The sequence below is a fragment of the Trematomus bernacchii genome, unplaced genomic scaffold (assembly GCF_902827165.1).
Source record: "Trematomus bernacchii unplaced genomic scaffold, fTreBer1.1, whole genome shotgun sequence".
In the NCBI taxonomy this organism is placed as follows: domain Eukaryota; kingdom Metazoa; phylum Chordata; class Actinopteri; order Perciformes; family Nototheniidae; genus Trematomus; species Trematomus bernacchii.
Genome location: NW_022987564.1, coordinates 5,446,321 through 5,466,854, shown reverse-complemented (window position 1 = coordinate 5,466,854; position 20,534 = coordinate 5,446,321). Strand labels below are relative to the sequence as shown.

Sequence of the window (20,534 nt, the reverse complement as noted above, 5' to 3'; positions counted from 1 at the left end):
AGTCAGCCATTCTCTTTTTATGAATAAAACAGATTAAGTTTAGTTTAACAGTTTACCTGTCCAATACTTTTCGTTTCTACGTATTTTTTGCTTTCCTCATCTTGGATTAAATACAGAGCGAACAAGCAGTAACAAAAACAAAACTACATTTCCCATAATGCCGTAGAAATGACGCAAGCCGTAAACGTTCGGGGGATCCATGACAGTCTGCACAGTCGCATGCTTAAAATTCTAGCTACCGACTTTTGCTTGCTAGGACCTCGTCGTTTTCGGGACAGTAAGAGAAGCCGAAATGACTGACAGTGTGAGCGGACACCTCAACATGAAGCTCGGCAGCTAACCTTATTACCGGAGACAGATATTCCTCCAGATATTTTCCCCAGCGACAACAACGACAGTCTCGGATTGCCAAACAACAAGCATCATTCAGTGTCAGCCAGAGGAAGCAGCTGGAGCTCCTGGTCATTCCTGCTAAAGGTAGCTTCTCAGACAACGCACTGGGGTATAATCGATTTTTGGGGCAATTTGCGAATAATACTTAGCCTTTCGGTTGAGTTTAAGCGTTGCGACCTAATATGTCGAGCTAAAATGAGAGTGGAGTCTGCAATAGCTTCAACTTAGCATGAGCTGCTGCTTACATTTTTTTTTTTTTTTTAAACTATGGTAGGTAGTAAAGCCTTGAACTGTATGCTAAAGTAGTCCCTTTGTAATTTATGTCGATTACTCTGTTAGTTTACGTTTTAACAGTGGTGTAAACTAACCAAGTACATTTACTCAAGTACTCTTGAAAAAAAATTAGGTGATCTGCTTGAGTATTTTCATGTTATGCTACTTTGTACTCTTTGTATCTACTACATTTTGTAGGCAAGTATTGCACTTCTTTCTTCACTACATTTAATTTACAGATTTAGTTACTTTGCAGATTTAGATTATTAATACAAAATATAAATTAACTAATACATTATTATATGTTTTACCCAGTAGTATGCAAAGTAAATTAAACAAACCCCACCTTTGTTAAGTGCATAATTGAAGTGATGAACACATTAATGCATCACTAACTATAATTCAATAATTTAAAAGATATGGTGCTTAAATGGGCCATCCTGCATAACGAGTACTTTTACTTTTGGTACTTTTAAGTATATTTTGATGCATGTTATTTTACTTAAGTACTGTTTTAAATGCATTACTTTTATTTGTAACTGAGTATTTTTACACTGTAGTATTGTTACTTTTACTTAAGTTAACAATCCGAGTACTTCTTCCATCTCTGCTTTTCACATGCATGTGCAACTTGATGTTGTGTTTTCATAATAGCAGGTTAGATTCAAGATTCAAAGGTTTATTGTCATAACAAATATACAACTACTGTATTGTATGAAAGACTTGGATCACAGGTTCCTCAACAGTGCAAGGTTAAGTAAGTCAACATTTGCCAAGTTGTCAGTCTTTGGTTTTGTACTCTGTCAAAGTTGCAGTAGCATAGCTTGCATAATATCTACGTCTTCATATGTATTTCCTCCCACACCCTAACATTGTTCACTTTATTGGTTTTAGTTTATACTGATTCAATATTGCCCAGTCAGCCATCTGGTGAAAGCCACGTGACAGCTGATGTGGTAAATATTTAACCCCTAGATAAGGTGTTTTGACTGACAATGTGTGCCTTATCAGTGTGAACCCTTCCATTATGTACACTATATCTAAACAGTTCTCTAGTGGAAGTGGAACATTCATTGTCTGAAGCATTGGCCTAACTTGTGTCTTTCCATGGAACAATGATCGTGAATAGCCTGACGGTAAAGACAGAATACCAAAACTATTATAGATGTTATCAAGTGTCAACTGTAGGATTAAGCAAGAAATGTGTGATCTGTTGCCAGACATCCGAAGGGCACACAGAAAATGATTGTCGTTTATTTTCCCTGGGACTGAAATAGCTCACAACTTTCTAGCATGGCACAAAAAAATCCCTCCAGCTTGAAATATTATAATATAATAAATATGATTTGAACCTGATGCTGCATGGTCCCTATGTCTCATCCATTGGGTGTGTTGTTTCATATAATCATATAATGAAAACAGATTTCTCACTTTTCAAGTTTTAAAGAATTCAGCTGCGTACTGGGACTAGATAGTAAGTGTTGCAACACCTAAAGAGGGTTGCAGAGCTCTCTCATTATTTGTCACAATGTGTTTTGCTTCATCATCATGGCAGTTTCAACTGTTACTTTGATCATCTCTCCACACCTGGCTTTCTATTTCCTCTTTCCTCTTTTGGCTGCTTATTCACAGTAACCTGCAGGTCATTGAAATGAGATGTGTGTGTGTGTGCGGATAGATACTGGGATGCATTGCGGAACGTATTCTGTTACCTTTCTTTTCATAATTTATTCCCTCATTCACTGTCCCTTCTCTGACCTCCATAGGAAGTGACACAACCACACCCAAGAGAGGCAGAGGGGGGGGATAATAAACTCGGTGGCAAAGTTGCGAAAACTGACAAATGATAGCCTAATTCCCCCTGCATGTGCTCTCACAGCCTATTTGTCAGTCAAATAACCATTGTGGAGGCCGGATTAGGGACTGAATGCCCTCTGTGCTTCTCTCTGTTGCTGTGTCTCATATCTGAAGCTGCAAAGTGGGTCCCATGAACTCTAAACTGGTAATCAGGTTTCTGGGCTGCTGATGAATGTGCTGTAGAGCCCCCTGTCCCAGAGTGACAGAAAAATATATCTTTAAAAATAAATGATGTGGTGTCTGTTAGAAAATGTTGCATTTATCTACACAGACATCTTCCCAGGCATTATGATAAATAACCACAATGCTCAACAGGGCTTTGAAGAAGCTACTGTAGTGCTACAGAAAAGACCCTTTGAGTGGTTTTTGGTATGTGTTAGAACATAATTATTTTCCATTTCATGACATTGCACAATGACAACTTGAAGTGGCAATCCTTAAGATTTCAGTCTTATCGAAATCATATCTACTAATGGTGAGAACAAATACTTAGTTCCCAAAATACTGTGGGCTCTGTGTGCAGACTCAAGATACGCATGATAAAATCAGACCGCGGTTCTGGTGATTTTATCTTGCGTAGCCTTCACATTGAAAGTGAAAGCAGTTGGTTACCTCCCTGGAGATTTCAAAGGTGTGTTTCCTGCTGCTCTTTAGCTAACAGCTTTATTGTGGTTGCTCATGTTAACGCCCTGCAATATAGAAAAAATACTCAAAATGACTGCGTCTCCTGTGACTACTGTACTTCCAAATAAAAGTAAAGTTGTGTTAAGCCAGTTTATTGTAAAGCTGCAGCAGAATAATATGTATTAGCAGTAGCCTAACACAACATTTCCCCCTGGAATGTCCCCACAGTTTGTAATACTGCAAATATATAAATATTGCAATACTTTCATCAGTGGGATAAAGGCTCAGTCACAATTGTGTTGCCACATTTGGCAATAGTGATTTAAAGGTAGGGTAGGTAAGTTTGAGAAACCGGCTCGAGATACACTTTTTGTTATATTCCATGGAATGCTCTTAACATCCCGATAGCAATGAATATCTTAAGTGCTTTGACAAACAATCCATAAAAAAATGTCATCTGTGGAAGCCGTAATTCTGTAAAAAGCACGACCAATCATTTTAGCCGGCCCGGCTAAAATAACTGGATGGCCTACCTGCCTGTCAGCCTTCCATCTGTGCACAAACTTATCTCGTGCCCTCATTGGTCATGTGCGCGTTCGTGTGTGTTGGAGGAGGGGCTCTATAAGGAAGTGGCAGATTTTCTCCGGTTGTGTATTTTCAAATTCTAGCGATATTGAGCCGGTTTCTCAAACTTACCTACCCTACCTTTAACAGGCATTTATTTGAACAAAAAAATGGTTGACTATTGTTTCGAAATAATGATTTGTTAAATAAATCTCTAAAAGATGGCAGTAACAATTGTCTGTATGTATTTATTTTCTTGCTGCTAATTGTATCTCTCCTGTCTTTCTTCTACTTTTCCCACACAGACAACAATGCCTGCGAACCCCCCGCCTCAACACCCATTCTGCATTGGTGATTTGGTGATAGACATCTTGCAACCAAAGCACCTTTCTACAAATCCCTGACTGCCTGTGTGGGTGTCCTTCCTTCTGGTTCTACTTCCTGTCCTCTGCTGTTGCTCAAACTTTCTCATCTCCTCTGAGGGGGGGGGGGCAGGATGCCTTTTGTGGTTAGAGAAACTTCTGTTGCTGTACGGGTATAATGCAAGCACATATCCTGCTGGAGTTAACTTGAGGGAGGCACTGAATCCCGCTCTTGGAATGCTTTGCAGTGGACTTTGAACACTGACCTCTGCAGACACAGAGATACACTGATCTGAAAATAAAAATCTCCCTGCAGGAATAAAGCAATTATCCCCCTATCAATTTATTGGTGCATCCACACCCGAAAAAAAGACCTTCAGCCTCACACCGGGTCTCTGCAGCTCCCCTTCGCTCTCCCCAGTACCATGCTGGGTAGGAACATGTCTCAGAAGCTGAGTGTGCTGCTGATGGTATTCGGCCTGGCGTGGGGACTTATGCTGTTACGCTACACTGTGCAGCAGCCTCGCCATCAGAGCAGCGCCGAGCTACGCGAGCAGATCCTGGAGCTCAGCCGGCGATACGTCAAGGTCCTGACCGAGGAGAACCAGAATGCACCAGGAGGGCTGCAGGGAACCTCCATGGCTGGTTACGGTAAGCTTTCAAGAGGAAATCAGGAATGGTGTTCGATATGTTAGTGCTATTTCCTGCACATACAATTATCTGTTTACTCCTGTAGGAACTTTTGTGTTCTAAAGAATACCCAAGTATTGATTTCTTACTTGTGTTTTTGTGTCATTCCCTTTCACACAGCTGACCTGAAGAGGACTATTGCTGTGCTACTGGAAGACATTTTGACACGGCTGGTCAAACTAGAGGGGAAAATCGACTTGGCGGTCAATGCCTCTTCCACTAACACCTCCCACACAGCAGGGGGCATCCTTGACTCTGTGGCCGCCGCCCTACAGAAATCCTCAAAGCAGGAGACACCTGGCAGCCACCCAGGGATGTCACGCCTTCACCCACACATCCCTAATAGGCCTCGGCCACATCAAGGAGCATAGTCTTGAAAGACGTATTTATTTTTTTATTTTTAGCACATCACACTTTTCCAGCGTTTATCTCTGATGTTGCCGCATCAGACCAATGAAAAGCAATAGAAAGACATACGGACATCCGGAAAAATATGTGGGATGCTTCTTAGAAATGTTCAGCCAACTCAGAAGGAAGGAGGACTTCTTAAGGCTCTGTACTATCATATGCTGATATTTATTTATTTTTATATTCTCATTGCTGATTTCTTTTGGCTTAGATAATGCCATATCTGAATCCTATGACTGTTTAAGCAAAAGCAGAGAGGTATAAATACTCTTGGAACTGAACCAGATTCACATATGCTTTATCATAAAAGTAGTTTGAAATACTCCCCTATCTACATGGTTGTCTATTTTACAATACTGCTTAAATATATCTAAATGCTGAACTAAGCAGCACACTCATGATAGTTAGGAATAGCTGTATTGTCAGTTTAGCTGGTGCGGTTGTTAATTAGATTCTACTTATAGCTTACTCATAGTCTTAAGAATAATGAATAGTTTGCCTGTAAGAGATAATCCAAAGAATGTTATTTGCACTCCATCTGCAGGCAGGATAGTTGTGTATTTACAATTGCTGCAAGACAGTTTGAGGTTTATGCTGAATTGAAATGGATGATGCCTATGTTGCCACTGTAAACATGAGTGTGCCGTGTCTTGTTGAAATCCTATGGTTCCCTTGCCCAGTGTTGAGAAAATGTTTAAACTAAGGTGTGTAGCAGATTGAATGTACTGTGTAGTCAGTTTTTAGCCCTTTAGTGCTGTTAAGATGACTGACATACTGCTTACACATAGTTCAGGGTTCATGTTGCACTGTGACTCTACAGAGGTTTTCTAAAAATACTGGACTCGCCCAACATTGACTTGATGGATATTTTAGGATGTGAGACATCCGGCTCTTGAATATTCCTCCTGAGTATGGCTTCCATTATACCAATAAACTCTGGTGCCTGCCCAGAGGAAATAGATCTTTAATTCGCACATCATGGTGCTCATTAACATGATGGGTCTGGGAAGAATATAGACAATGCTTTGATCGATACTACTTGGGGATTGTATGAGACAAAGTCAATGTTGGTGATATACTGTAGGAGGGGGAAATGTATCACAATGTTGCTTTTACATTACAGACAATATGAATCAAGGCCTTTAGACTGGATTGTCCAACTGTGGTATGACTCTTTCTGCATCGGGTAATGCCATAAATTTACTTTGCTTCATAATACATAAGTTGAAAGATGTAGAGCCAGTGAGCTGCTGTGAGATGGCTTCATTAATAAATTGACCTTATGGAAAGAAATAGTTCTCCCCTCGTTTAACTCCACTCCTGTTGTTATTCAATATTTAAATGTCATGGGAAATATATGCTTAGTGTTATTCACAAGACAATGAATCAAGATTTTGTTTTACCTTTATCCATATTCAGCCTGTGAATCACACAGGCTTTCACGAGGGGGTTGTGAATGTATGAGTGAATACACAATAAACATGTTTTCAGTTCATTCAATTCAACTGACCACACTACAAAACCTTGAGGTTATAATTTACCAACTAAATAATGTCTACTGTGGTGAAAAATAACATCTACTCGAGCACTACCAGAGTACAATTTCATGGCACTTTTGCTGAGGATTTCCATTGTATGCTACCTTAACTCCTTGTCGACTGCTTTTCCTTTATGTAAATACAATACAACTCGGAGGTCACCGATTTAACATAAGAAAATTGTCAGTTTATATGTTTAATGATAAAGCTACCCAACAGGGTTTAATCTAGCCAAATATAAACCAGCATCAACATGTAGATGCTATACCTTGTAATTTTAACATATACACTCAGTGACCTCTTTATTCCGAGTTCTGAATTAGGTCTATTCATTAATTTTACTTTTAATATGTTGAGTTTGTCATTGGGATGTTAATGTTCTAGTCATTTGTACCATTCAGATCATAGTTTGTGATGGTGTTGTACTAAACTAAATTATATCCAGGGCCCTTTGTAAACACGATGAATATCCTACTGAATAGGTCATTCTCTATTATATGTAGTGGAAGACTTCATTTTAATTGGTTTATTTGTATAATGTAGTGTTGCTACTTCCACCGCTGGCAATGTTGAAAAGGTTTATGAAACGTTCAAGTACCTTGTTTTTGCATCAAGGGGGCGCGGGAGACGAGACAGGAAGTGACAGGAAGTGACGACGGATTCTGCGCTACACAAACATACTACCGAGGTCCCGCGCCATCTTCCAGCTAATAAGCGGCCACAATAAATCATTGTGCTATACCTCAGTGCTGCTATCAAAGTACTCGTTTGCTTTAGCTACAAACTGAACAATGAGTGATATTGAGGATGGAAACTACGAGGGACGGGTAAGTAATCGCATCGAATGGTACAAAAATATCTGTCTTTCTTTTCTTCCTGTTCCTTCCGTGTGGCTGTCGATTAGCAACCACTAATGGAGCTAATGTGACAGCTAACTTAATAGCTTAGGGCATTACACTCTTTTTTTAGGTTAACGTTACCTGAGAGGCAAATACGTGTTGTGGTTTAACATTAACCAAGTATTCTGAAACGTATTGTCAATATAAACATTTCCTGTCTGCTAGGTAAAAGACTCCAAACAGCCTCCTTCAATGCTCGCTAGCATGCTAGTTGTCGTTAGCTTAAAATAAAACGTGGTTAGACTTTTTTGTATTTTCAGTGGTGGAAGAAATATTCAGATGCTTTACTCGAGTAAAAGTACATTATTGTCAAATAACTTCTTAAGTAAAAGTACAAAAGTACTATCAGCTATTTGTACTTACGGTATAACAAGTAAATGTAATCATTGTGCTGAAAAATTGCCTTTGTTTGTATACAAGTGTATTTATAAATGAGGTTTCTAGATGATATTTTTGCATCAAGAAGCATTTTATTGTAGTAGACAAAGTTCTGATTTACTTTTTGTAAACTTTTTAAATAATTTGGTCATTGTGACTTTAAGAGTTAGTCTAGTTATTGGAGCAGGAGTACAAAGTAGCATACAATGGAAATCAAGTAAAGTTCAATCATCTCAAATTTGTACTTGAGTAAATATACTTAGTTACTTCCCACCTATGTATTTGCAACTTCTCCCATTGGTTACCATGTGAGTAAAATATATTGCACCTATATCCTTTGCCTATACAATTAAATACTAGTTATCCACGACGAAGTACTCATCTTCAAATATCACTGCTGCAGCGATTATTGTACTGAATATGGCAACCTGTATATTTGTTTTTCTTGATCTTGATTTGGTTAGGGTTACATCATCAAACCAAATCTGCAAAGTAACTAAAGATAATGACTAATTGTTATGGAGTACAAGTACACTATTTACCTCTGAAGTGTTGTGGGGTAGAAGTACAAAGTAGCAAAACATTCCAACAACACAAGTACAAGTCTCTCAAAATGTACTTAAGTACAGTACTTGAGTACATTAAGTTAGTTTCTTCACATCACTGCACTCCGGCAACTGAAATATGTGTTTGTCCTGATCTATTAATACATTATATATGAGGTAACTTTAGTCCTAAGCATCTCTTCCTTCCCTGCTTTCTTGCTCTTATTTAGCAAATGGAAACTTCGCTATTATTCATTATCTGAGCTTTTTACGTGTAATCATTTAGCTTACATTGTTTCTTTTCTCATTTACTTGATTGCTGGAATATTTCAACTTAATGTAGCAACAATGTAATTGTACTGCATTCAGTGTTCCTTTTTTATAATTTCATTTAAACTATTCTCAAACCTATGATCTTAATTTTATTGAATGTTCTTTTTTCATTAAGGTTATTGATCGTGAAGGATTTGAAGAGTTTTATCCAAGAATGATGAAGAAAAAATTCAAGATAAAAGAAGGCTAATGAAAACATGTACAGAGCAGAACATAGAAGTGGAAAGGGAGAAAATGTGACGGAAGAATGGTGTCAGATAAGGGCGCTTGCAGTGTAATGGCTAAAATGAAACTGGTTACAGTTTGGGTGGAAGAGATGAAAAACAGACCTGGAATCAGAAAATGAGAAAACTGAAAAAAGAAGAACGAAGAAGGATAGAAATCCTGAGAAAAGGGAGAAGGGTGTAAAGAATCTGGAAGAATGAATGTGTCCCTAGGTTAAGTAAATATACTGTTTGTGTTAACCTGTCTTCTCTTTACTATGCTTCCTTTTTTAACTTGAAAATGCATGTCTTATTTATCGCTTGATTGCCCAGGTGGACATGAAAATAGACCAGTCATTTACTTTTCTTTAATGGTTAACAATTGGCCACAAACCAAATATATTTTAATTGGAAATCTAAGATTACTAACCCTTTTCTCCACAGTACATAAGCTGTACGATTTAGACAGGTTTACTGTATGTGTCCAACATACTCTACCACACTTCTCTGTGCTTATTTGTTTTTCTGTGTTAAGAAATACATGTTTTTGTCCACGAAAAAGTGGTTGACATTCTGCTATCGCTACAGGGGTCACGCTCCCCGTCTAAATCGGATCGTGGGAGTCCGCCTAGGGTCAAGTCGGGCAGCAGGTCCGGCTCCCAGAGCCCCGCCCGGGCCGCCAAGCGCTCCGAGTCCAGATCCCGCTCTCGATCAAAATCTAGGTACGTTGATATTTAATGAGATCCCTTGTGATACTGTGATCACATTATATAAAACGAATAAATGCTCATTACTGGCTGAAATATGCTCCTATATATTACAATATACTTTTACACCTCTCCTCATTTGTTTCTTCCGTTTCAGGTCTCGTTCGAGGCGGCACTCAAACCGCCGCTCACGCTCTCGGTCCTATTCCAACCGGAGGAAGTCCCGCTCTCGCTCCTACAGCCAAGAGTACCGCCGCAAGAAGAGCCCCAGTGCTTCCCCCAATTCCAGCAGGCGCCGTCCATCTGGCAGCAAGGTACATGTGACAAGATCTGAAGTGGGCAGGGTACATTGAAATCTAGGAAGAGAAACAGACATCACTTTTTCATGCTCAGACACATTTACCAGATGTAAACACTGACCTTTTGAACACTTTTATTTTTTTATTATTATGTATTTATTTCAACAAGGACTAGCATACAAATACATTAATCTCAGCAAAGAGAAGATATGAATTATGCCAGATTATAGCTAATTTCCATCTGCAGTCCACTAGTTGTGGACATATGTCTACTCCACATCTTAATTAGTGAGGATATGACCATGTCTTCTAGGACCTGTTACTTAAAGGGTCAATACACGATGTGTCAGGCTCCAAATGTTTTGTTAAGAGAGACTTTAATTATGAAAGATATCGTACCTGCAAGTAGCGATGGGACCATATAGGACTGTTCATGTTGAATAAATGTCTAGCTCACTCCCATCGTAGGGAAGTGAAGAACAAAGCCTGAAAATTGTACAGGAAGAAAGAACCGACTCTCACCATGTTGCTTTTGTCTCTTTATAAGATGTAAGGTAGAGGGATTCCAGTATGTTTAATGGGGTTTAAGCAAATGTTTTTGTGATTATGAGGATTATCTAACTTAAGTAATTTTCCATATGGCTTTAAGTTGATTTATTGAACATAATTACAAGGATTATATGATTTTAAGTAACCGTTCAAAATCAAAAGCCAGTACATTTGTCATTCCTTTCATGCTAGTGTGTTTTCCCCTGATGATTGTGGTTAATGCTTTGGGAAACCACACATGTAATAACCCTTATTTTCCTGTCATTATATCAACAGAGCCATGACTTCCCAAAAGAAGCAGCCACTCAAGGCGCAGATGGAGATGTTAGGGTATTTAGACATTCTCATATATGTTGGGTAATGTTTGTTTGTGGGGCGAGGTGCCTAATGTAGATCACAAACAGCTTTGATTATTTGTATTTCAGGCATAAGCCATGCATGGGTTTCTTCATTTTTCAATAGCTAGCAACATGTGAATTGATAAACATAATGTACTAAATATGTTAAATTAAGTTGCTATCGTAAATGTTCTCATAACTGATATTTTGCAACTAATCTTAACTAGGTTTTATCCAACTGCTGAGGGGAAATGCAAGATTAATTCTGTTTTGATAACATTTTACATTTCAATCAACCTACCTTAAGTAATAAATCAGGGCGGGACATTGTAAGACGCATGTTAGACCTCAGTTGGTGTAATATCAACAATGTTTATAGTGTACTGCAGCTTTTCTTGTGATAATACCAAGCAGGAATTAAGTGAGATTTGCAAAGTAAACAATAGACAAGTAAACTGGTTTTGGACATGTTTGATTCTTCCTGGGGCATCCTTTTTGAAAACTGTTCAAAGTAATGGTTCAGATGTTTTGAAGTGGGGATTAACGAGCGACTTATCCATTGTCAGTGTTTAACCCACAGAGGATGGTTTGCACGCCACTAGTGTGGAGAATAACACAGGAGTTACTGCACAGAGTATAAACAATATACTGCTTTTGACGATGGGGTAAGCAAAACGTATTCTATCCACCTATCAGAAAGGTCTCTGACGGCCAGGTAAAGCAGTCTAAATAAACAAACGACTGATTAGTTTTTAGGTGGCTAGAATACTTTTGCCGCTGTCCCTGCAGTACATTGCTTTGCTCTTGAGTAGGTCCTTGTCCTAGGTGTTTGTCCAAACTCTTTCTTGGACTTTCATCTTAACACGTACTAATTTAACCCCATTTTATAACATCCAACTATTTATTTTAAGGGATATCTGGAGATGTTTGAAGGGAAACGTTTTGGTATCCAGTTGTAAAAATGTCTAACTACAGTAGTTGTACTCGTAATGTGCCGTGAAAAACAGATCTGAAGCTACCTATTAGCAGTACTTTTAGGTCTGTGTTAATACATCCATAATATTCTCTTAATTCTTAATTCTCTCTGCAATATTATTATTATTTTTGCTTAAGCTCTAAAATATATTATTTTACAGAATTGGGTCTAGTGGATCCAATGCACACAATACTGCTGTCTGCATGAAAAAGAATGTTTTGCATACTAAATCAAGGAATGGATTTTGTACTCAAATCATAAGATGAAGTAGATGCAATAAGCCACAATGTCATCAACTCCTACCCTCTTTTTGACTCTTCCAGGCAAACCCTGACCCCAGCAAATGTTTGGGGGTGTTTGGCCTGAGCCTCTACACCACAGAGCGGGACCTGCGGGAGGTGTTTTCACGCCACGGCCCTCTGGCGGGGGTCAACGTGGTGTACGACCAGCGCACAGGACGCTCCCGAGGCTTCGCCTTCGTATACTACGAGCGAATCGATGATTCCAAAGAGGTGTGGGGAATGTTTGTGGATTAGTTTTTCGCTTTAATGCATTATAATCTTCATCCCTGGTCCTGTGCCTCATTTGTTTTCTGTCTTGTAAAGTGGTTTATTGCTTTTATCTGGTGTTATACGTCTTACTGATAAGATGGCTTAGGCAAAAAGTGTCATGGCTGTCGATCCTGAAAACAAGCAGTATAAATATTAAGTAATGTAAAAGTCTAGTCCAAGTATTGTTCATTGCCTATTACCACCGTTTGGTCTTTTTTTATAGTATTATCACACGGGTCCAAAAGAAAATGTTTTTTTATTTATGTGTGATTGCACAAGTACGCCACTAGGTGTCTGCCTTGCTACAAATTCCCTCCCCTTGCAGTCATGCCTCTCAGAGCTAAATGTAATGATGTAGCGGGGCCTTTGTGAATCAATGATATGTAGCAAAAAGCTGACAATAATGTGATAACATCTCTGACGTCTCCTGTATTCCTTAGGCGATGGAGCGAGCCAATGGCATGGAGCTGGACGGGAGGCGCATCAGAGTGGACTTTTCCATTACTAAACGTGCTCACACCCCCACACCAGGCATCTACATGGGCCGGCCAACTCAGTGAGTCCACTTTGTCAAGTCTTAAAAATGTTGTGTGTGGAATTTAATATTTAAGTGGGTGAACTCCATTAGGAGTTAGCACCCGAATACACATGCTAATGAGGTTTTGCACATGTATTTTATAGATATTATTTGACTTCATAAAGCTTTAATTTTGTGCCGTTTCATTACCTTTTTGCTTATTTATTCCTCGTAAATATGGGATTCGTCTTCAATGTAATGCACCATTTGCAGCAGACACTACTGCAGCTTTGATTACCTTGTATCATGACAATAAAGGTATTGAAAATCGAAAAAACAAAACAGGAATGGCGAAATGTTCTGACGTCATAATAATCCTGTAATTTCTGTATCCTGTTTGCATCCTTTCTTGAAACTGATTTGTTACAATTCATATCAGTTTGACATGGTGCTGTGTTTCTCAACAGATAAGATACCTAAACGTCATGCCTTTTTTTTTCTTTCTTTGAACAGCAACGGTGGCAGCGGCAGCAGCAGTGGTGGTGGGGGAGGAGGAGGAAGGGAAGGTGGTGGTAGGGATGGAGGAGGTAGTAGGGAAGGTGGTAGGGATGGAGGTAGTAGAGATGGTGGTGGTAGAGATGGAGGTAGTAGGGATGGTGGTGGTAGGGATGGAGGTAGAGATGGAGGCGGAAGGGATGGTGGTGGCGGCGGCAGCAGCAGGAGGGGGAGAGACTCGCATTATGACCGTGGCTACGAACGTGGCTACGACAGATATGAAGAGTACGATTATAGGTACAGGTGAGTGAAAATTTGTGAGATCAAATACAATGTTACAGTTTTACGTTGACGTTAATTTATGACATTGTCATTGCAGTCGCAGACGCTCTCCATCACCGTACTACCAACGATACAGGTCCCGCTCACGGTCTCGCTCCTACAGCCCACGTAAGTATAAAGAGAAATGCACAAAGTACGAAGCTTGTCTTACTGCTCTTAATATTCAAATATGAACAGGTGTGTGTATATTGATCCCTGGTGAAAGTATATTGATGTTATCGGCCATGTCCTTGGACTAAAACCTTTTTTTTTTCTTGTTTTTTTGCAGGGCGATACTAAGATCCATCTTCAACGCTCTGCTTCCCTCCAATAATTGATGGTGTGTGACTCCTCAGGATGTTCTAAGGGGATTTTTTTGGATTAGCATGTCTATATTAACAGAAATGTTAAGTTTGAGATGGTTCTTGTTTACATGCAATAGATGTCTTAATTTTTTTTAGACGTTTCGATGCAACCATGTTGAGTGTGAGCCAAGAACTCTGCAACTCTTGCTTTATTCTTAGACTTGCATCCCTTCTTCCAACTTCACTTTAATTACAAGGATACATCCTTCGTCCTTGCACTGATGACTGTTCTTGTCATGATGGGGAAAGTAAACTGGGTCTTCGTAAAATAAATGAATGGTAACACTTAATTGTACAACTGGTTTTAGTTAAATGTAACAATCTTTGGACAGTAAAAAACGCAGATTATTGTTTGTGTTGCCTTCTACTTTCTGAGTTCACCGGTACGTTATAGGTGACTCAGACTGTAAGATCAAGTGTTGCCAGCATCAGTGGTCGGTTCTCTGCTCATTGTTTTTTTTGTGGTCAAGGAAGTCATCATTTGAGTTTTTCCAGAGTTTTATTATCATGTATTGCATTTTTTTATTGTTGTTTCTTTGTATGGAAATACAGATATATGAAAACTTCAAAGTTTCCATTGTGTTTTTCTGACTTAACGTGCATGAAATCAAAGTGAAGGGTCTGTCATAAAGGTGGGAGTTGATGCTTTACGTTGAGTGGGTGTAGTGGGAAAACAAGCTGAGTTTTACAGAATAACACCAACGCCAGGACGTTGTGCATTTTAAGTTTATCTTCACACACATACACACACACAATGAAAATCTGAGCCAGCAAGAGATTCTCCAAAATGTGAGTATTTCTTGTTCAGGTTACACCAATGAAACATGCAAAGAAGGACATTTACCCAGCTTTTATTGGGTGGCTTTCTTAACATAAGATTCAAAGTTCACATGTTAGAAAACCAACTATTATTAAATGGGTTTGGTCTGGAGTGTTGCTGAGTATTTGTTTACAGGAACAACAAAGTTCTTTCCTTACATTCATGTGAAGATACTAGAACTACCCTTAAGTAGTCGAATGTGTGCTTTACGATACTAAAAGATAACAATGCACCAAAGGTTACATGAGACAATGTTTTGTTAGATGTTTCTGCATCTAACAAAACCATGCAGATTTCATCAACAGTTGATCAGTTTGTGTCCCAAAAGTTGAAAGTAGGTATCTTAAAGCTGAGTGGCTAATCAGAAAAGTAAACCTGCTGTAGGAATGGATGGCACTTTATCTGTAGACCTTAACCTCAATTATAAGACCCTCCATTCAAATGGGGTTGATACTCACCACTGACATGTCATGGGGCCCCTCAGTTATGTGTTTATTCACACCGACTCAAAGATCATTCTTGAGGAACGATACAAGGGTCAAAGTGTGAGGTCTTTCTCAATAAAGAGTCCAACAGTCAAAGCCTTCGTCTAATGTGTTTTCAACCTATTAAGTTAATTTTTAACTGTAGATTTTTCTTCTAAGTGAATTTTAATAGCTGATATTTCTGTTACACTCTGTACAAATGTTTAATGAAAATTGAGTCCACTAATTTAGAGCCTTGTGCAATCGCTTCTTAGCCTCTCCATGAAGAGAAGAGGGGCTGGTTGAAGAAAATGCCTTTGATTTTATGGCTGCCTGTGAGGTATCTTCTTTTTTGTATGTCTTTGCTGAAATTGCACAGTATTTCGTGGCAGGGGCCATCTACCAACAGGTTGACCAGTAGGGGACAGAATGGGTTTGTAGCTTGATGATATTGGGCTTGCATGAAGCAACATCTCCCCTATAGAATGTGCACTGAAACATTCAAGAAGGTAGAAAAAAGTACATTATTTTCCAGTTCAAAGAAAACAAACATTTTTAACAAACAGGAAAATTAGCAAAATGTTTGTAGCGATCTGGCCATGGGGATTCTCTATAAAATACCCTACTTCCAATCTTTTTTTTCGGTTCTCCATAAATGTTCTCATGTTGTTGTGCTGTTGAGGTTTTAGAGTGCCAAAGGTCCACAAAAGGTGCAATCTACATCTTTACATCATGTATTTACCAAGAGGGAACCCTCATAACGTACAGGACAATGTCTGAAGGTTAATAGGCAACAGCATGTTCATGTTCTCTACATGGTTTGAACACAGGGTGACGGGAGGGGCTGTAGGCTTGAATTCCCCCACCTCTGAGTGGTCCTGAGCAGTAAACATGAGGCTACTCTTTCAAAAACAAACATTAACAGCACATGTTTTATCCTACTAATCAGTCAGAGTCCTTCTTATCATTTTATTTTAGGATAATCTTAAATTCTTGATATAAATCAGTGGATGATGTTTTCCGAAAATGACATTTGTTGGAGAGTCGGTGCATTTATCTTTAAAGATTTTTTTTAATGTGTCTGAAGTAAACCAAGAAGTAGTTATTGACTGTTCAAGAAATATGTTTGTAATGCTTTTTTAACTAGAGCCTGGTGTGTTTGAATACTATGCAATATTTCAGTATCAATTTAAAAAACAGTTTGAAACTTAACAATGTTTTACTCTGACTTTATTACAAATAATGAAACACAGATGGCAAAAGAGTCAATTTAATTGCCATAACATTTTAAATCCACATCAAGTAATGTGTATTTCTTCACTGAATTAGTTAGCAAAATCATCAGGTTTATTATCTCATAGTCAGGGTTCAGATACAGTAAATACAAGCTGTATTTAAAACAAAGAAATGCCAAAGAAATCCACTTGAGACAATATATATTGTTATTCCTTCCAGCACTTTATTTTGCAATAAACATAATCTAGGTAAAATTACAGGTGTAAAAGCTTAAAGCACAACAGATCATGTTTCTCTTTTTGAGTTGTTTCAAGAGCCTTTTCTCAACAAACATTACAGTGTAATTAATCAATTAAAGTGCTAACAACAGCAGCCATGAAGGGAATTATTCATGTAATACAGATACAGATACATGCATGCATTCAGTATGATATAGATGCAATGTGTGACTAAATCTGCAAATATTCATGTGACTGTGCGTGAAAACAACCACTTTCTCATCAGTCTTTTTACATTGCCTCAACATGTGGTGTTAATTTCAACAAATGCTCAAAAACTATTCAAATGCAGTCATTTCTAGATATAAAAAAACAAAAATTCAACAGATGTGTATTACAAAAATATATATTTGTTAAAATAATGTAAAATAAAGACAAATCAAAATGTAAATCTGTTCAGTTTACACACTCTGCAGTATGTCGAATGCAGTGTGTGCAGAGTTGAATTAAATTACTTGTAATTAAACAAATACTTTGACTTAAGATTTTGCCACTAGTGGAACCAAACAATGGCATGACGGTACATGTTTGCCTGCTATTAATAGCTTTTTAGAGTTGTTTTGAAAAAAAAAAAGACTCCAATAATTGCCTTTAAAATATCCACTCATTTAAATAATATGTCCTGTTACTGTTGATAAAGATTAAGTCTACTTTCTCATAATAATTTCCAGGATTTCACTTTTGTTTGAAAAACCTACGTGACGAGAAAACGAGAAAATACTACATTTCCTCCACTTGAATTATTCTTTAAAAATAGCAAAGATTTTGGCTTTAAAATGTGTACAATTGCTATACTCCAGCAGTTTTTATTAACTCGTTGTTTACTGTTAAAAATGAATCTTCCTTGGCATGTGTTTTTGAGGGGGCACAAACCGCCATTTTCTAATGAGATGAAGGGTGTCATCACACAGGAGAATCTGTGAAGAAAACACATCCTATTTTTGGTGTTTTGGAGCCTGAATGAAACTCCTTGATGTAAATAGGAAACACATGTCTGGACATAAGAAAAAACCTTACATTTACATCGATAAGAACCTTGTTTCTATCAGTAGCCTAAATGTTCCTGTAGAGGCTCCAGATTCTCCTCAACATGGCGTTCACCACTGTGTTCCCTGACTCTGTCCGAAGCGGTCATTCAGAGGATTTAATGCTTTCAACTCAAGTGAAAAAAAAAACATTGTTATAGATTAGAATCGCCTAGCAATAAATACGAAATAAAGCAATCTCACCGGAAAACAGAGTCCATTGAATGAGCCTAAAGGGTTTTGTGAAAGACCCTTGCGCTTGGCGACGTATACTATCTCTTGGAGTGAGGCCAGCAGCTTAAAGTTGGGCTATGCGTTTTACTTAAACAATCCGACCACCCCTTCTCCTTCCCTTCAAGAAATACCCTCGACTATGTTTAACCAGATCGATTTTGTCAGTTCTTTTTCCTGCACAGAAATCTTCCCACATAGGATGTAGTCTAGTCTGAAACTTTGTGTCAGTTTGCCCCTATGGAATAGCGAGGAGTCCTGAAACTGGGGGCGGGGAGACTTTCTGTACATTCCTCAGCGATACATTCACTTCTCCCCCTGCAGAGCCTACACACACACACACACACACACACACACACACACACACACACACACACACACACACACACACACACACACACACACACACACACACACACACACACACACACACACACACACACACACACACACACACACACACACACACACACACACACACACACACACACACACACACACACACACACGGACAGACTGCAGCCATGCATCAATTCATTTAAACCGACAGTCAGGCGAGCACTCACATGACTGCTGTCTCCAGTTATATACTGTACAAATGCATCTATAAGGTGCTGTTTGCAGCACACAGGACCAGTATGCAGACACAGTTCCTGCTGTGCGATTCGTTATTCGATTTGCAGTGAATACCATTAAAGCCAGATAAACCAGGTTATAAAAAATGGTATGCGCCTATCTAGGCCGACGGAAAGCGTCCATGTTTATTAAAAACCTATGGGTCAATGCAAAAAGGATATGGATCTAAACATTGAGTTAGAATTTATTGAGAGACTCCTGTAGGTGAAATACATTATTAAAAGTAAGAAGGGGACTTAAAGCTGAATTTAAAACACAGTATTTTACTCCATTATAATTTAACCTATTTATGGGGCAGAGCCTGTATGTAAACACAGCCTACACTTGTTGAACAGTTGAAAAGAGTTATGGAAGTCCTGCCGAATTGGCTGCTGCTTCGCGTTTCGTTGTATCTTTAGGGCATATGACAAAGCCCAGTAGAGGAAACATGGGGAGTAATGCATAATTGGCGCGCTGATTCATATAGAATAGTCGCGCGGAGGAGCCAATGAATGAGCGCGTTGAGGCCGAGCCAGCAGCAGTAGTACGGAGCGGGGCTGCAGCGCTCTGATTGGTCAGCCTGTTCGACCAATCAGAGAGCGTTGTGTGTTTGATCAGAAGCAGAGGAGTAAACCAACTGAGACAGCCATGGACCCAGCCTGAGCTAGAGGCTGAAGGGCCCACTAAACCAACACTCCCTTTGTAACCTGCCTTACACCAGCATGCACACCTAGGCCTATTCATTAGCAAACACTGCAGGGACACAGTACTATCATTTCAGCTCAAAGCATAGCTCTTTGCAGGGGCAATTGCAGGGCTGCAGGGAAGGTTACTCCCACCTAAACTTCACATCACTTTCTTTTCTTGGTGAAATACAGTTTACATTTCAGACTCCAACTGTTCAAAGTAAATTACTTAGCAAACAGTGGTGTAAGTACATTTACTCAGGTACTCTACTTAAGTAACATTTTGATAGCCTTGTACTTGTAGAATTCAGAGGTATATTGTGTACTTTTATTCAACTACGTTTATTTAATATATTTAGTTACTTTGCAGATTTGTATTAATGATGTGAAATATAATCAACAGTTATATAAGATGTTGGTTACACCTGGAGTACATTCACAAGCCACCCTGCAGTATACAAAGTGATTAAAACTAGCTGCACCTTTACCAGCTTTGATAATACATCAATATTTATAATCAAAACATATGATATTATTCTGAAAAGGGCTAATTGCATAATGAGTATTTTTTACTTTAAGTATATTTTGATGATAATACTTTCTTTAGTAACATTTTGAATGCAGGACGTTTACTTGTAACAGAGTACTCCTACACTCTGGTACTTCTACTTGTACTTAAGTACAAGATCTGAGTACTTCTCCCACCTCTGTTAGCAAATGATATATGTAGGTTGCAATGAATACCAGAAAAAACTAATATGATAATATCGTTTTTAGTTTATTTCTGGCTACAATTCCAATTTAGTTCTTGATTTGCCATTAATGACTAATTTGTGATAACTCTAATTATAGGAACTAAATTATACACACACATGATGATACACCTCATAAATGATACTGTCACATGCTCTGTGTGTTAAGCATACCTAAGCAGTTATGTAGCCTAAAGCCTTGGTCTGAAGATGTTGGGATTGAGTTCACATAAGGATCTAAG

General features: G+C 38.6%; 2 protein-coding genes across 3 annotated transcripts; both read left to right on the top strand.

The window, feature by feature from the left end:
- The first annotated feature begins 179 nt into the window (after window positions 1–179).
- On the top strand, window positions 180–6,666 carry ccdc126 (coiled-coil domain containing 126). Its single transcript, XM_034125204.1, has 3 exons — window positions 180–477; window positions 4,017–4,724; window positions 4,884–6,666. The coding sequence occupies exons 2-3, from the start codon at window positions 4,499–4,501 to the stop codon at window positions 5,132–5,134; spliced, it is 477 nt and encodes a 158-aa protein (XP_033981095.1). The 5' UTR covers window positions 180–477; window positions 4,017–4,498; the 3' UTR covers window positions 5,135–6,666.
- A 675-nt stretch (window positions 6,667–7,341) lies between these two features.
- tra2a (transformer 2 alpha homolog) lies at window positions 7,342–14,751 on the top strand. Of its 2 annotated transcripts, none has more exons than XM_034124945.1 (9): window positions 7,342–7,536; window positions 9,656–9,789; window positions 9,932–10,088; window positions 10,899–10,952; window positions 12,260–12,448; window positions 12,928–13,043; window positions 13,518–13,796; window positions 13,879–13,949; window positions 14,110–14,751. In XM_034124945.1, exons 1-9 carry the CDS (start codon window positions 7,501–7,503, stop codon window positions 14,118–14,120), a joined length of 1,047 nt encoding a protein of 348 aa, XP_033980836.1. In that variant the 5' UTR covers window positions 7,342–7,500; the 3' UTR covers window positions 14,121–14,751. The 2 variants fall into 2 exon arrangements, with proteins under 2 accessions (XP_033980836.1, XP_033980835.1); XM_034124944.1 differs by having other exon boundaries at window positions 13,518–13,802.
- Window positions 14,752–20,534: the final 5,783 nt, after the last annotated feature.